This window comes from Diadema antillarum, unplaced genomic scaffold (assembly GCF_040938485.1).
Source record: "Diadema antillarum isolate AM-2024a unplaced genomic scaffold, OU_Dant_1.0 seq00000170_RagTag, whole genome shotgun sequence".
NCBI classification, from domain to species: Eukaryota; Metazoa; Echinodermata; class Echinoidea; order Diadematoida; family Diadematidae; genus Diadema; species Diadema antillarum.
In genome coordinates this window covers 745149-757689 of record NW_027271239.1, presented here as the reverse complement: position 1 = coordinate 757689, position 12541 = coordinate 745149, and the positions used below count along the sequence as shown (strand labels likewise).

General features: G+C 39.4%; 1 protein-coding gene across 1 annotated transcript; it reads right to left on the bottom strand.

Moving 5' to 3' along the window:
- Positions 1–2379: 2379 nt before the first annotated feature.
- Positions 2380–10334, bottom strand: LOC139728261 (uncharacterized). The gene is made up of 5 exons (XM_071639220.1): positions 10292–10334; positions 6664–6860; positions 5395–5611; positions 3515–3642; positions 2380–3012 (listed from the first exon to the last, which is right to left on the bottom strand). The coding sequence occupies exons 1-5, from the start codon at positions 10332–10334 to the stop codon at positions 2380–2382; spliced, it is 1218 nt and encodes a 405-aa protein (XP_071495321.1).
- Between the last annotated feature and the right edge of the window lie 2207 nt (positions 10335–12541).

Below are 12541 nucleotides of genomic sequence, written 5' to 3'. Positions count from 1 at the left end.
ACTAAACAGTAACAGCAACAGCAGCAACAACAGCACAACAGCAGCAACAACAGCACAACAGCAGCAACAACAACAACACACACACAACTTGCAATGTTGATTGCGAGCTGCTTTTTGCAACGAAAAGTTGCAATTAATTGGAAGTTGCCTTATTGATCTATCAATTTGGAATAGATATTTGCAATTGACTGCAACTCTACTTTCTTGCAAAGCTCCCTTAAACAATTAAGCTTCGCGATACCATGTGAGCTGATGCATTGCTCCTGAGTTTTATAATGTCAGAGAAACTTTGTGAACTTTGAAGAAAGCCTCTGTCACCTATTCACGAAATCTCTTGCTCTATTTATGCATTTTACTCCTTAAAGCCATACATCTATCTAACTCTGTTATCAGTTAATCGTCAGTGCATTTTGTTTGAATGATGTCCCGAGATAGTGATTTTTTTCTGTGTTCCAGTCTTTATAACTATATACATGCTGATAACAACATGAAATGAAATAAAAACGACAATGCAACAATGGTAGATTGAAATAAGCCTGCAAATGCAAACTGAATAGTTAAACAGAAAAAACAAAAATAAGTAACAACTTGGGGCAACATTCTGACTTTGCTACTGGGAAAGATGTGATTGTCTTCGTGGCTGTGACAAAAGTCGAAAATCGATAATGACAAAAATCCCTGTTTTGAAAATCACATTGTTGTAGTTTATTAATTTCTAAGGTTTGTGAGGTATCATTTCTATTTGTAAAAGTTGATTAGGTGTATTAATTATGGATTGTTAATCGTTGTTGTTATCAAGTATTTAGCACGAGTTTCTTAAGATTGTAAGATATTCGTTTAGTTCCCGTCATAAAGGTTAATATTTAGGGTGTATGGAACATTTTGCTCTAAAAGGACTAACGTTTAAGTTCATATCCCACCCAGCTTTTAACATGTCGGATCTATACGCAGTAACCTGCCGCTCAGCGTCGTACTACTTTGGATGTTAGTCTGGACAAGGAGTTATCATATATCTATAACTCCTTGGTCTGGAGGTGACGCGTCATTTCCGGTAGAGAACACCATACATCAGAGTTTGATAACCAGGTGTCCGACTAACATTAAAGGGATGGTATAGTATTGGTATAGTATTGGTATAGATGGGGATGGGTCTTGTAACTTATTGCGAGATACCAAGAAACTACTTATGAAAAAGTACATTGCCTACCAGGGATTTAACGTTTATTTGATGAAAATCGGTTTTGAAATGGCTGAGAAATCCAAAAACAAAGTAAATCAAACTGATCGTAACAAAACGTGGGTCCCACCTTTTATTACGGTCGCTCTATTTTGGATATCTCAGTCATTTCAAAACCAATTTTCATCAAATAGATATTGAATTCCTCTTGGAATTACATCCTCTTTCGCATTTTATAAAATGTTTCTCATTATCTCACCAAATATGTTAGAAACCTAAAGTTAAGACTCAACCAAAACTATTCAATCCCTTTAAATGCGTGATGAACTAATGCGGAGCATCAAGTGAGGTGAATTTGAATTTGAATATGCAGCAGTCTTCGCCTTGTCTTTTGTCTCCCATTTACATGGGTCCAAATTGGCGTTAAATTTGATAGAATTAATAGCTCAATATGCTTTCTCATCAAGCCATTAAAGAGATGCGATATCATGGCAATATATTATATAACCTACCTATGCGAGGTTATGATCTCTAAATCTTTACCAAAAAATGTGCCATGATATGGACAAAATAGATATACATACATAAGACAAGCGACAGTGTATTATAGTTCCGCACATGATGTCATTCCAGACATTTTTAATACGACAAAAATAAAAGTCAAATAATAAGTCACAAATTGCTTAAGTGTCAATGAAATATAGGATGACGTGACTGCATCATGCATTACAATCTACCAATGTGTGTACGTCAACTGAGCACATGATATCCAATGATTTACTTAGACGACTGATATCAACGATGATAATAGCATGAAGTGAGAGTGTTATATAAATAGGTTCAATAAAGACAACTGAAGCGTCTGGTAACTTTCGCTAATTAGGGCATCGTTTTCTTCCGGATATTGGATTAAAGCACAGTGAAAGCCTCAGAAAGGATATTAATATCAAGGCCCGTCATTCGGTGGTTCATTAAATTTTTAGGGTTATAATTGTGATTGTGATCAGTCAAACAGAGAAAAGCACTTCCGAGAACTTAATCACATTATAGAGTCTGATGGATTGCAAATCATCCTCTCATAATAGTTCATGAACAGTTGTCCTCCTTCGGTTAAGGTTGCGATGCTATGATAAATTACTATAATCTGTATTTACACACAACAACAACGAAGAGTCATCGCTATACCAAGTATAGTCTTTGTTTCAGGCGTGTTCTGGAGGAAGCGAGACACGAGTCTGATGCTGTCCTGTGAGGTACTGCCATCTCAGCTCCTGCTGCTCAATGAAGGACATGTTCGTTACGTAACAATCTTGTCTCGTTGTAGAGGCCATTTCTGCGTGGTAGTCGACGCCGTTGGGGTACTTATAATTTTGGCGGTTGTCATAGGCCTCCTGGTTCGAAAATCCTGCTTGACAGCCGTCACCTGAACTGCGACGAGACTCCCACCAACCAGGAGAGTCGGTACTTAAGGTGCTGGCCGCGCTGGTTGGATGACAGCCAATCACGGCATCGGACACATCAGCGTTGACGACGTCATAGCGACCATCGCTGAGATGGCTGCTGTATGGTCTCTGGATGTGAACGTTGTGTCTGTCCACGGCAGTATTCATTGAGTTGACATCAGACTTTGCTTGCTGGACGTAATACATGTTGGCATCGGCGATGACCTGCGAACCCGAACCGTCGCCGAAGTTTTCCGGAGACGGCCGATGACAGCAGCAGCAGAAAATCAGGGAGACTACGATGAAGAGAACCGCGGCTCCGGCGAATGCCATGGCGAGGTGCGTACCCGTCCATGACAACCATCCGTGATCGTCTGAACTATCGTCTCCAGGCTCATTTGGATCTGAAAAAAAAATGAATATTCATCGCGTTATATTTTAAGTATTTATGATATCCTAACATTGCACTGCAGTTAGTGGTTACGAGCATTCGATGCAAGAGAGCTATGCCATTTCCATTTTGAAAAAAAAAGAGCTTTGCTCTGATTTAGTGAAAGGAATGATACGGTGAAGGATGCTGTGTGTCTCCTTACAATTTGACATTTCATCGCTCCAGAATGATGAGGTAATACCAACAGTCACATTTTGTAAAGTGTTTTGATTAGAATCGAGTAAAAACACCTCATGATGAATATAGAAAAAGGAAGCTATTGACGAGAGCAATAGTTAGTTTTTGTATTCCGAGGACACAGAAAACTGTTTCGTTATAAAATTTTCAGAGGCTACTTACTACACACTCATGCATTTCTCTCATACATCTTTTGTGCACTTTAATTTTATGTATATGTATTTATTATTTAGTTATTCATTCCCCCCCCCCCCCCCCCACATAGACGTTTGGCTTACCATAGCAGAGGTCAAAGGTCTCGTCACTCCCTTCCGGACAGTGCCACAGGTTGTCACACATCAGATGACGGTCGATACACATTGCACTCTCCTGGCACGGGAAACAGTCACTCGATTCTGTATCAACGAGAACAAAAAAAAAAGCAATCGATAAAAATTAAAGATTAAATTATAAAGATATGACCTTCTTGTCATTCCCCTCACGCCAAAAGCATAACAATCCCATCCATTTATTAGGTATGCAAGTAACCCACCTGGCATAGTTTACATGGATGGGTATTTGGTACATAAGTCCCGCGTTGCACTGTGTCCCCGAAAGGAGGATTATATAGGCATCGATATGTAATATATAATAATGTGTGTGACCTTCAATATCATCTGTACAACATTGTAGAAAAGCTGGTGATCGTTACTATTTGAACGTGTACAAGAGCGATGAGGGACAATGTAATCTTTGGCTTATGATTGCACGACAGCGCTTCGATAGATAATGACAACTGCAAATATCGAAGGTGAGAGACATTCCCATGTGGTAATATTCAGTAGACACAGGTCTTTCTCACAAAATCGCAAAAAAAAAGATCCTGCATTTTAACCAGCACGAGGTTTGAACTTTGCACACGACGGGAATGGTGGACTTGACACTATATATACCCGTTAGACCTAGACAAATATTAGTCCTTTGGACGTCCAATCATTCTATCTGCTTCTGACAAATTATGATTTAACGAACACGTTTGTTTACTGGACAAAGTTAAAAAAGACGAGCCGGTTCCGACAAAACAAATATTTGAAAAATGATTTTCGGAGGCGCAATGTGTTACCACAAGATTTTGTACACCACTTCCTTATCACTTTTGACCTGTGCGTTCTAGGTTAACCTACTTATGCCTCAGAGAGAAACTCAATATGATTGTAATCAGTTGATTCTTTGAGGGTCCTTGTCGCTTGGAAGTTATAAGCTTGTAGGACACAAACGGATTTTACATCACAATCCATCACATTTCCCATATTAAATTACCACCGATGCCTGGTATCCATGCAACCATCAAAGGGTCAATGTGTATAATTAACGCGATTTGCATCTGAGGAAATTTCCAGAGGGTATATAACGCCAGATTTAATCGAAAAAAAGAAGAAGAGCGCGTTAAATTGTCACACCGCGCTTATTAGACTGAAATACCTAGGTGAGCTCGTGTATCATAGCCATCGCGCATATACTTAGAGGAGTATTGTAGCGTAATTACAAGTCGGTGCATCAGAGTACATCATGTCATGTTTCAAAGAGGAATATTTTCTTGGAAATTTCCATAAATTATGTTAAAGCTAAGACATGCTGAGGTTGTGGTTCTACCGCAGTGACGTGACATCGGAAGTGAAGGAGAAGCGTTCATAAGTTTGGTGGGCGTTTTGGAAGAGCTGAATAGAATGTTGAAATTGACTGAAATCAGTCTTTCATGGTGCATAGTTATGAGCATGCAGGTTTATTTCGAACAGAATCATTGCTGATTTTTTTTAGAGTAATCAAAGGTCAGTTTAAAATAGCGTGACCTGATGTACAAAAAACCCCCACAAAAACATATAAGACATTTTCAACCCAAAATCAATTGTAAGTTCAAAACAGTGGTTCTGATTCTTTAAACATCAAAAAACTGCTGATGCATCTGCACAGCCTAAATAGTACCGTTTTATGCGGCTGCGCAGGCCCTACTTAAAATTTCCCATTTTCCTTGAAAATGGTGACCTTTTAATTGTCACACAAGAATCAAACGGATGACGATATAGCAAAATGAACCGACAGACCTAGCCCGTTCTGTGATTTAATTAGGGGAATAAGATGCAAAGCCATCATTTCCCACCCATACTTACGAGATGCAGAGGACCCGGCAGGAAAATAACTGACGTAAGAGATGGCGAACCCACTATTATCCGTGGTGACGCCATCGGTGATGAAGCGAACGGTAACTTGGTTGCCGCTGGAGTGCATTGCTCGATACTGTCGCGGGAGGGAGCCACACAGCCCATAAAGTCGACCAGTGAGCATGGGGCTTGTTACGCCAGTACCGTCATACACCAGAACTTCGTCCTGCGAGAAATGGTACACATCATAATTATTTCAACGTGAACAAAAATATCACTGATATTCTTAAAAGAAACAAGAAGACGATTCACAAAAAAAAAGTCGAGAGCAATTTTATTTCTTCCTTCGGTACCACTAGTAATATTTCGTCAAACTCGTCTGAATTTGTCGAGAAGAAAATGAAGCATTCGAGGGAAAAAAAATCATCTGTCTGTGCAAAACCAAAGAGATTGTAAACAGTCTCTTCATTGTGAGCCTTTATCTCGGGATCCCGGGTCTCGGGAATGTGTCTTTGAGCTCCTAATTGTCGGTACTTGTAACAATCCCGACAAGAGATGGCGCAGTAACTATGCAACTCGCGGAGCGCGACGAGCGTCGGACTCTCTCCCGTGCACAGAATCGACTTGTGTTAGAAACCCGAGATTGTCCAAATATGTGAAAAGACGGAAACAATGGGCACTGATGGGTAATGCACTCGAAGAATTCACCTTTTTTTCAACGAATGCAACACGTCTATTGAAGCAGTCACGACTTTAAATCTTGACCTTGTCGGAAGCATTTCCGATTCTTTTCTCTGCAAACATGGTCCTACGCAACAAACAAACGCCATTGTCGAAAGTAAATATGGACGCCAACCAACAATGATATCCGTTGTGTGGATTTTCCGTTCCCCTTTTTGAGCATGTTCCTTCTTCATCGTAGGCCCCTATTCTTGTTGCATTTTTGTGTATGTGATAACAGCCATCGACAAGCCGAAACATTTCTCTTCATTGCTTCTTGATTAGAAACATAAGGTTGCGTATGTTTTTCTTCATGGTCGTACGAGTTCAGTCGTGTCTGACGTACTATCTGTACACACGGTCTAGTATACCTTTCTATGAAACTGTGAAAACCGCCATGATGTTTTATTGCTGCTTTTTCTGTGTATGTTAATGACAGATGTCTTACATCTTGATCATGCATTTTTGTTGATGGTGAAAAGCAAGCAGTGATTATATGAGACGTAATGAGATTCACAGTAAATCACAGTGGAAAGGGAGTGGGCATGATGTTATTACCTGAAAGCAGTTAGTTGATCCGGCCACGTCGAAGCGATCGAAACGAAGAAAGATTCGTTTTCCCGCCTCCACGCCGATAGTCACCTGACAGTCAGCGTCGTCCCTGTACTGGCCCGTACCCACGTGGGAGATGATTCGACCGTTGCTATAGTGAATGACATGCTTGCATTGACCATGAATCTCGCGCTGGATGAAAGCTGAGGGGGGGGGGGGGATATAATGGCAAAGAGAATGAGGCATGAACTTAAAAAACGGCAAAAGTAGTGGACGAACAAAGGAAAGTGACAAACAAACGAAAGCAAAACAGGAATTCATCGCAAGATCTTGAGCATAATAATCATCGTTGGTAAATCCGATATTCCTTTGAATTTCTACTTCCCCTCCACGCATGCACTCATTCGACAGGAAAGAAAATAGGTTTGTTGCAATTGCTGTGATTTTTCAAAAAACAACAACAAACAAACAAAAAGCTATGATCCTCATCGTCACAACTTTGACTTAAGGAGGCACTCTTCGTTCAACTAACTTCATTTATTGCATGCAGTGGAGAACAAAATATCGTAAATTCGAATTCCAGTGAGAATATTGACCAACGCAAAACGTGACCCAAGACAGCGAGAACAATTTCGGTTTCAGGAAGGAGAAGAGGTATTTCAGGGAATATACGCCCACGAGACAATCGACAAAACTTTGGAGAGCGTGCCTACGCTGCCATGCAGAGATGGTGGACATTGACTGTTATCTAACAGTCATCATTTTTACACAACACATTTCGCCTTATCTCATTAGGGTATGGTTATAACGAGTACTACACTCGGGATGCATCGCCATGACGACGCGTCTTGCATCACAAGGACACAGATGAAATTATCTTCTGCTGGAGGCAGCACATGGCGGGAAAGTGTTTGAGACGATAATTATCGCTATCAGCAATACCCGACATTACCAGAGATAGAGTAAATGTTCTATTACATTGTATGATGGCCAGGAAGAGATATCACCATAATAGTTCATAATTATAGGAGGGAGGACGTAATATCATATATCATGTTACATAAGTTTACAGTTTATGTGGCAAATTTACATGTTTTAGAATAGAAATTTCGGCAAGTGAAACTTTAATGTAAATATTATATAAAATCAAATAGTATAAGAAAGAAAGAAAAAAGAAAAACCAGTATAAGTATTCATTAGGATGATAAAGTAATCGTTTTAGTCTCTATACACTCATTTCGGAAACAGGGTGATTACTATGGGTTTTAGTTAGGTTTCTTTAAATCTCTCAGAGTCATCAACACATGGCAAGTATGAAATTATAAACATACTAACTGCAACTGTTAAATCCGACAAGCATCATTTTTCTTACCAGGGAGTGATACGTAAAATCTATCGCGAGTATGGGTACTCCTAAATATACATGTCATTGTGATTCAAAAGTGACATGGCTGTGTCACTGACTGGCCCGATTTCCATGAGAATCGACATTGTGATAGTCTGTTGTATTGTTGCAGCTGGCGTCCTATTTCCTATAGGAGCAATTTAATGATAAAATAATGTAAGATGGCAGAATACGCCATGTTCAACGACTAAAACACCATGAGGATGGTAAAATTGTAAAACGCGTCTTCATAATCAAAATGAATCCCAATTCGCATAGGAAACACGGATGTCATCAAATATCATATCATAAATTTCCTCCAGTCAAATAGAAAGGGATTACTCAGATCATGTCGAAGGTGTGATTGTGTCAAATAAGTACACAACAGCTCTATAACAAAATGCTCTCTTTATTTCAACGAGTATACATATCTGTATCCATGATTATAAGTCCTATATCCTGTCCTGTTAAATTGTCTGTTATCATAATTATTTAAGCGCTCAGATTATAAACCTCTATGTCAAGCCCTTTACAGTTTTGAAAGAATCTTGCATTGTCATCATTGCCAGTAATAGACAACAAAATGTCAGTCTGTTATTTCTGATGTCGGCAGCATCATCATTTTGTCAGAACAAGGACAACAGCGATTTGATTCTCATATAATTACAGTCAACGCGTAATTTCTACATGAGAAGGTAAAGTCCAAACACCGTGCAGTGTATAGCTCTGTTGCTGTGTGCGTCCATCTTGACCGGGTAGTGCGTGCACCTTGCACCTTCACTGAAGTCTACTTAAGCCGGATTAATAGGCAGGAGTATCCCCGCCCGGTGCAGGTTCCTATAATTGTGATGTCAAGAGGGTGCCAATCACTCTGAGTGGCAACAAACGTTCATTGTGTAATGCATGACAATTGGTGATAAACTGAAGACAGTAAGGGGGGGTGGGGAGGAAAAAAGAAGTGCAAGGCGAACGTGTGAAAGACTAAATCGTCTGCATTGTCACGAGCACCGAAGGTGTAGTAGATGAATAGACGAAGACAAGACTGACGGATGTAACAACATCTTGAGAACGAGGTCATTAAGAACAATTAGGACGCGTAAGAAAATAGAAGATGGGTTGTTCTTCTTCCACGAGAACTGACAGGGGATTAGGATTGTCCGGACACACGAGAGGCGATTAACAGGACAATGCCCTTTCATCCTTAATCACTGTTACGAACTGCGCTGGCCAAATGGTCTCATTAAGAGTATGAAAGTTTGCTGGCCGAGATGAAATTGTTTTGCGCTATTGAATGTTGCCGTTTTTGTTATACCCCATGAATGTGAGATATACAGACTGTTCCTACATAATTTAAGTGAGATTAGTTCTTCGTGTTACGACGTGAGTATCAATGATAATTATCGATGTGTACAACCATGTACGAGGAAACAGCACTACACTAAAAGGAACAAACATACATGATGCTGTAATTGTGAGGAAGGCACGTCACATCCCGAACGCATTTATTCTTTTTTTTTCTTCGAATTTCTTACATGCACACTTTATCATTGCGTTCACTTACTTTTCGCACAGCGTTGAGTTGCCTTAAGTCATATTTTGGAAATTTCATGTCATGTGTCTCGTAAAATTTATTAGTCTTCCCTAGATTGAGTGTTGAATAATGTACAGTAACTAATAGTTTGTTTGTTTGTTTGTTTGTTTTGTGGCAATGGTGCAGACTAGCAATGATAATCAATTGTGTACTTCTTCCTAACAGAATAAACACAAATTCCTGAACATACATCTATGAAATGTTAAACATAATTAAAAGATGTAAGAAAAGATATCCTGACAGACAGAGTCAGTGTATTATTTTTGTTGAAAACAAAGGCTCTTCTACGACCATATCTGAAATTTACATTATATTTTGATGATTAAACCTCCACTCTTCGCGGCAGCCAAGCAAAAGGATCAATTGCCAAATTCTATGCAGATGTGTCATTTCGCAGCACACACATGTAAGGCTAGTTGGAAAAAAAAAATCCCCCACTCATTTCCATGTATTAATTGATTGAATACAGTGTTTGTGCTTTGTATACGCATGGTGATAATGGTGATTATAAAACAACCATTAAAATTCAAGCATCATGATGATAGAATTAACATTAAACAACATAATCCTGCTTAACACACTGTATGAGCGCTATACTATAGTTGTGATTTTATACGTATAAAAACAGGAGGATGGGAGGGATGTATATAAATACTTACTTGCATTGAAACCGAGAGATGGCGAACTGGCGGCAAGTACCATACAGACAATACCCCACAAGATGTCGATCCGTCTGAAAATTGGACACAAACTTTCCATTTTCGAAGGAATCAATGAAACTACAGCAACATGTGAAGATAACAAGAAATCATCTGCGATATAATCAGATGTATATTAACTGCAGTATACGTAAAAAAGTGGTGCAGGACGAGCAACGCAGTAAACGGTAAGGTTAATACAAGTCCGCCGAGCGCTGAAACAAGGAATGGAATAGCTTGTGGATCGGGCGTATTTTTATAGAGACGTGAGGGCGTCGAGAGCGAGTATACACGGGGGGAGAAGAGTCGATTGTTGAGGATGAGTGGGAGTCCGCTTTATTCTCTGTCTAGTGCCCTGCTGATCTCTTTCAAGAGACTCGGCGAGTGTGGACAGAGAATGAAAGAAGCGGATGGGAAGGAGAGCGGCCGAGTACGAGGAGAGAGAATGGTCAAGCGGTGAAGAGGCGGCTGATGATGTTTCCTTCCCTCCGAGTTTGTTTTCTTGACCAATACTAGAGAAGCGCTAATGAGGCCCCATGTGCTCGTTGACGAGACGGGAATGAATGGAGCCCCGAGTCGAGGCCATTGTTCGTGGAACAATAGCCGACTGCCAATCATGCATTCGTCCCGGAGTCTTTTGTGTCGGGACACAGGGATGGACCGGACACCATGTGGTGAGCCTGATTGAGTACACGGTGGACTGACACTTTATGTAAATCGTATGCACAAGTAGGTCAGGTATATAGACCCTTCTTTTACCCTGACAAAGTAATCAAGGGAGGTGGATGAAGGAAAAGGACGAGACGTACTTCACATAGCTTGAAGGTCTACCACGTGTGTTTGTGAAAGCAAAGTAGTGAGACCATGCATAATATGTGAGCGGGTAAAACTTCTATGATGGGAAATTATTATTCAAATCAGTAACAAAACCAATTGTTGCTTCATTTTCACGCTACATTCATACCGCATTCGTTGTTGTTGGTTATGGGGGGAAAATAAATGGGACCCTATTTAAAAAAAAAAAATGGTTTGTCGAGGCAATACTGATATCTTATCAAGCCATCGGGTCTATATAGGCAATTTGAACAAACATTTGAACAAACATCGTTTCAACATGTGCGCTCTGAAATGTCTCCTTCGCGGGAGCTCATAAAACCTCATTAAAGCAATCAAGTTCCTTCAATAAAAAGAAAAATGTCCCAATATAGCAACAATATGCGTATATATTAAATAATGTAAGTGTATCTCAGTTGCGCAATCGCTGATTTTTGCACCGTCGCGTGGGTGTGTAATGGATATAACGTCTTATTGTGGTAAAACTTCACATCTCAGCTGAGGAATCGTTGGGAATCAATGATCATTGCTCCAATGTTTGATGGGTGGTAACATTTTATTGTGATAAACTTAAAACGTGTACGACTTCTATTGACATGTCGAATATCCACTCTTTGTTTATCTTTATCTCGTGCGCATGCACACTTATACTTGTTTCCCTACAGCTTCAATTCGAACCAACCTTCTGCAGCTGTAAGGGGTATTTATGTTTTCCTTGAGATTTGCTATTGGATATATACTGATTAACTCTTCCGAAATGTACTCTGCACGATGATATACGATTGGAGCTTGAATTTTATTGAAATTTTCATATCATATCAAATCAATTTAATTAGACATACACATTGTAACATATTCTACAAAATATTTACGAAGATTCGGTAGTCGAATTTGTACATTATGAAATAAGTCTCATTGATTTCGTTTAAAAATATTAAGTTTCAAAAGACATGATAAGCATTATTTGTCACCTGACATTAAGCAACAGTATTCACTAGGTACAAAATGAAGAAGATAAAATATTACATCTTAAAAGAGTGTCAGAAGGTACTATTTTTAATATGACAGTTTTCTTCATTTCACTTATTTTCATTCATTTCATTCCGACAAAAATACAATTGCAGTAAGACATTATGCACGTCATTAAAAAAAAGGGCAACATTGTGATAAAGGGAAGTATTGTGATCATCCCTTCTTATGGAGGAAAGCGTTCAAAGTTGGACATTGATTTGAATTTGAAGATACATTCCTGTGATTATAGTCTTAGCGAGCAGACATAGTCGTCGGTGTTTATTGTAAGTATCGATGACATGTTACAGCATGGAGCTTATCAAACAATTCTTTCAATACGACTGTTTGTGTCAAAATGTGGCCGAC